Here is a 5,110-nt window from a genome sequence, read left to right on the forward strand (position 1 = left end):
ATGAATTAAACTTGAAAAAAAAGGTGCACAACACTAAATTACAACTCATTTAGCACATTTACCTTATGCTTAATGCATTTAAAAATCACAGCAAACGGTATTCAATCAATATGATTTTTTCAGTGACTGATGTTCTCGACAAGCTCTAAAAGTTGAACGATTCCGATCATTGTTGTGAGTCCGGAAAAGGCCCGCAAATGCTGAACTGGACAGGACTGGATTGGACCGTAGCCCACATTGGATGGGAACTGAACCCTCTAATTCAATCAGTGAGTGTTCTTCCCCTTTTGGTATTCATCCCCGCCCCACCATCACCTCTGCAACAAACGAACCAACAAGCAGACGTCCCAATCCAAACAATGGCCGATTAGATTGCGAGAGGAAAGCCGAGAAGGGGTCTCTTCGGCTCCAATTCCATGTACGAATCTTCCGTTTTGCATATCCTTATGCATTTGAAGTTATTTAACCTGATTTAGTGGTCAATTTCAGAAAAAAAAATTTTAAAAATTTGGATTGTAGCAAAACCTTTGATTTAGTTCAGTTTTCGAAATGGGTTCTGTACTTCTGTCAAAAATTGCATCTTGATTGACAACACATCTTCATTTTGGAAATTCTTCTGCAATTGATTTTGTTTAACTTGATTTAGCGGCCAATTGTTGTTCTTTTGGGGTGTGGAGTCAGTTTATTGAGCTCTGATTATGGTCAGTTTTGAAAATGGGGTTGTGTTGAAAATTACTAATTGGTGTGACACCATTTGTGTGTGTGTGTGTGTGTGTGTGTGTGTGTGTGTGTGTGTTATATTCAACTTTAAGGGTCAATTTTGAGGTTTTGCTCGAGTTTAAACTTAGTTCATTTCTAGAAATGGGTCATGTTGAAAACAGCAAATTGGCGTGACAGCACATCTATGTTTTTTGGCAAATTGTATTCAAGCAATGTTATTTAACCTGATTTAGAGGTCAATTTGAGGTTTTTAAAGGTTTTCTTTGAGCTTTTATTTTGTTCAGGTTTGGAAATTGGTCATGTTCATAATGGCAAATTGCTCCGACAGCACATATTGTTTATGCATTCGAAGTTATTTAACTTGATATAAGGGTTAGTTTCACGGTTCTGGGGGCTTTTATGTAGAAAAGTTTAGTCTTGCTTTCTTGCTTTGTGCACTTGTGGATAGACAATCAGCCTCTTGCTATTTTTGCTGTCATGGAACTAGGGATTTGCATTTTAGTTATGTGACATGTGATAATTGATTCACTTTCTTGGGGATTTCAGTAACCAAATGTAATCGAGCAGAGATTGTACTATCGCTACTCTGCGAGAGGAAAGATGGTTTCAATATTGTTTTAGGCGATGTCCACATGCCTGACATGGATGGATTCAAACTCCTTGAGGACGTTGGGCTGGAGATGGACCTTCCTATTGTCAGTAAGCCTCTTGTTTCAGTTAGTTCGGGCTGTCTTTGTTGACATTTAAAGTCGTAATAGTTTTACTTCGCCATGTTTTATTTGCTGGACTAGCAGTGAGGGGATATCTTATCCCAAAGATGAGGTATTCCACCAGATTCCTTAGCCTCCCAATGGAACGGCCATGCACCCATGCACCTAAATGTGCGAAGGATACCACTGTCCGTCCCGTCATTCTTTTAGAGAATGAGAAAAGAATAAGCACTACAAGAGAACATCATTCCAGCTTCACTGCAATGTACCAAACACTGACTATTAGTGAAGGGATTAGCAATACCACACCCAAGGTACTGTGTATCCCATTTCTTGTGGTATTGGTAATCCAAGGAATACAAATTCTAATTCTCTCCACCAATCTTTGCAATGAAATGCTAGAAATACGCTCCCACTGGATTTGTAATCCAATCCCATGTCTAATCCAGTCAATGAAACGTGCCTTTTATGTTTGAGTATTCTGAGATCTATTTTGTTGCTTGTACAGTGATGTCAGGATAGTAAGAACGTTGTGATGAAAGGTGTCACTCATGGTGGTTGTGATTATTTTGTCAAACCAGTTCGCATTGAGACACTGAGGAACATATGGCAGCATGTAGTTTGGAAGAGGAAAGATGTGTGGAAGGATTTTGAGCAATCAGATATCATAGAAGATGGTGAATGAAAAAAAAAGCCATAAGAAGATACAGATTTCTCATCGTCTTCAAATGAAGGAAATTGTAGAACTCAAAGAGGCAGAAGGAGGAAGAGGATGAAGATGAAGAGGATAGGGATGATACGTTTACACTAAAGAAGCCACGGGTGGTTTGGTCAGTTGACCTTCATCAACAGTTTGAGGCAGCGTTAAATCAACTTGGCATTGATAGTATGAGTCTTACCCCATTTATTTCATTTTTATTATCTTATCCTTAAAAAAAATTCCAATGCGTTTGTTGTGCTAATTGTACCTTTTGGGTTGAAAAATAACAATTCATGGTATTTCACAACGTATGGGGTCTGATAGTTTCATGTAAAAGTGGCTGTACCTTATGCATTTCTGCATGTTTCCTCTAGAAAAATTCAATTACACAAGATGATAGACTAGGACTAGGAGTCTAGGTCAAGTGCAGTCTACTTGACCTTATAATGAGTAAAGAAACAGATCATGCAAGATATGTAATGTAAAAACCTTGAAGGACAAAGATTTTTTGAGGAAAAATGTGCACCCTATCGTGGTGTGTAAACAACCACTAATGATCAAGAGTGCACTTACAAAGTCAGGAAAACAACTTACGACCTAACCCGAGCCTCTCTTGATTCTACCACTTCAAATGTGTGGTTTTACTAACAGCACAACCAGAGAAGCTTTCAGTGGAATCAGTGCAGTACCACGTGAAGCTGTCCTTTATAAGCTAGGGTTTCACTATATGTAAGGAATTCAACAGAGGCTAAAGCTTCATCTTGAAGTACTGGAAAGCTTACTCAAACTGGAACCGAGCGGGTTTCTTTAAATCTTAGTCCGCAGGTTTAGGTACAGTCAATCGGGGTACTTCATAATTGTGTTCTGAAGTAATCCTGACGATTCCTATGGAGGAGAGATTGGGTGTAAGAAAATGAGAGTACCCTCAACTTTCCATCGGAATTTCTGTGAGGCCAGAGGATTCTGAATTCTTGGAGACTTGCACTGGTTGTTAGACCTTGGAACAACTTTAAAATCCACTCACAAATATGGAAGTGTAACCTAAAATGCAATGATCACTATGGAAGTATCAAGTTCCAGAGGAAGTCCATTCTTTTGTAGTTTGAGTCACTCGATGTTAAGTGCACTATCGTTTGTTATTGTGGCAGCAGGGTACCATTACAAAATACGAAATAAAATATTGTGTGGGAATAGTGATACAATACGGTCTCACAAAAGCTATTTTGAGCAAAAAAAGACGGATGTTTGGTCTGTTCCTGGCCTCCTGGAAAACCACAAGCAGTTTAGATTGGACTTCTGTGTGAAGTGCCATAGCAATAAGATCTTATGTTTTGATATAAACTTATGACAAATTTTCTTTTCTATAAGTGGATCCAATATACTTATTGATGGAGCTGATTATGTAATTAGCTTGTACATCAAGCTGTTATTAATTCATATTTCCAGATTTTACTTGTGTTTTAATATCTAATTATCCAGAGACTGTTCCTAAGAAAATTTTGGACTTGATGAACGTTCCTGGACTCATTAGAGAAAATGTTGCTAGCCACCTTGAGGTATGGTACTGCTTTTCTTGATGGATATTAACCATTTGTTCCACTCTCATATCATTTATAACATGTATGTAGCTGTTACATAATGGAAACAATCATTATGGAGCACTCACAACTGCAGCATGTATGTATAACAAGTATGTAGTGGTTTTCCATAGTCAAAGTAATGTATAAGTTATAATATGTATGTAGGCACAAGTTTATAAATAGTGAGTCTTTTTTAATACAGGAGAAAGTAGGCATTGAAAAAAACTGATGGTTTATGCTAGAAATTCTTGGGGAAGTCATGGGATGGCTTGCTTTTAGACCATAAAAATAGATTGGATCAAATGCTCCTTTGAATTTTAGTTTCTCATATTCTCTTTGGCTATGTTGGACACTTGCAATTCGATCTTTTTATATTCTACACTAAAGGATGTGAGCTCAAGTATCAATGGTCTTCTACTTTACCGATTCAACAACTCAATGCTCCCATTGGATGGGATGCCGAAATAGAAATGCATAACGCCAACGACTGTAAGACTTACTCAATCAAACCAATTATAGTCAAAGTTCATTTTGCAGTTTATAATTTCACCGAATCACTGCTTATATTTTATATCTGTCAATGCAGCTATAACATAACCAGCTCACCGCACTTGTTTCGAGCTCCAAGCCATTCTGTGAGGTGCGCTACACTGCTGGCATATGCAGATTTGCAGAAATTGGTAAAATACTTTCTATAACATACATTTCTACGCCCATTAATCTTCGACTCCTAACTTGGTCATTTGCCATTTTCAGAAGCTACCTCAACACTTCGAGACATTATGTGATCAACATAACCGTGAAGAATTTATACTAATTTCAAAATCAAGGAGATGGACCGTCCAATACGCTAACGAATTCTTCATTGGATGTAAATCATTTGTTCATGCACACAAACCATCACATTAGTACTCAATCCTAATGTACATGTAGAATTACATACCATGGCATCTACTCTTGGTATTGATATCATTGCGCATGTCTTTTGCGATTACATAATATGTAAGGATTGTGAACTTCTATCTAATGAACGCCTGTATAAAAAATAATCAACCTACATTTCGCAACAAGCGTCGCCATATTCCAATCCTCAAAACATCACTTCGAACATTTTTAGTGAGCACGCGATTCGTGCGGAGCACGTCGCGCGACACTAGTATACCCAAAAAGAAGCAATGGTAGTTGACATGGTGGATGATCAAAATCAATATTTCTGAAAGTTCCAATTCAGGAGAGTTTCGTATGATTGGGAAAGAGAACAACTACAGAATCTTGTACGGTTACTAAGTGGAATACGGAAGAGAACAACTACAGAATCTGGTACGGTTACTAAGTGGAATACGGCTCCGTTCTGCTTTCTCTCTAAATTTGTATTTTTCAAAAAAGAAGAAGATAATTTC

General features: G+C 37.8%; 1 protein-coding gene across 1 annotated transcript; it reads left to right on the top strand.

Annotated features, from left to right (window-relative positions):
- The first annotated feature begins 273 nt into the window (after positions 1-273).
- LOC131329878 (two-component response regulator-like APRR9) lies at positions 274-4,780 on the top strand. Its single transcript, XM_058363293.1, has 5 exons — positions 274-418; positions 1,267-1,419; positions 1,515-1,744; positions 1,948-4,390; positions 4,467-4,780. Exons 2-4 carry the CDS (start codon positions 1,353-1,355, stop codon positions 2,113-2,115), a joined length of 465 nt encoding a protein of 154 aa, XP_058219276.1. The 5' UTR covers positions 274-418; positions 1,267-1,352; the 3' UTR covers positions 2,116-4,390; positions 4,467-4,780.
- The last annotated feature ends 330 nt before the right edge of the window (positions 4,781-5,110 follow it).

This window comes from Rhododendron vialii, chromosome 6a (genome assembly GCF_030253575.1).
Source record: "Rhododendron vialii isolate Sample 1 chromosome 6a, ASM3025357v1".
Classification (NCBI taxonomy): Eukaryota; Viridiplantae; Streptophyta; class Magnoliopsida; order Ericales; family Ericaceae; genus Rhododendron; species Rhododendron vialii.

Coding starts and splice junctions, on each gene's coding strand:
- LOC131329878 (XM_058363293.1), top strand. CDS start 1,353: ATGCCTGACATGGATGGATTCAAACTCCTTGAGGACGTTGGGCTGGAG. Junction 1,420..1,514: donor GATGGACCTTCCTATTGTCA/GTAAGCCTCTTG, acceptor CTGGACTAGCAG/TGAGGGGATATCTTATCCCA. Junction 1,745..1,947: donor TTAGCAATACCACACCCAAG/GTACTGTGTATC, acceptor CAGTGATGTCAG/GATAGTAAGAACGTTGTGAT.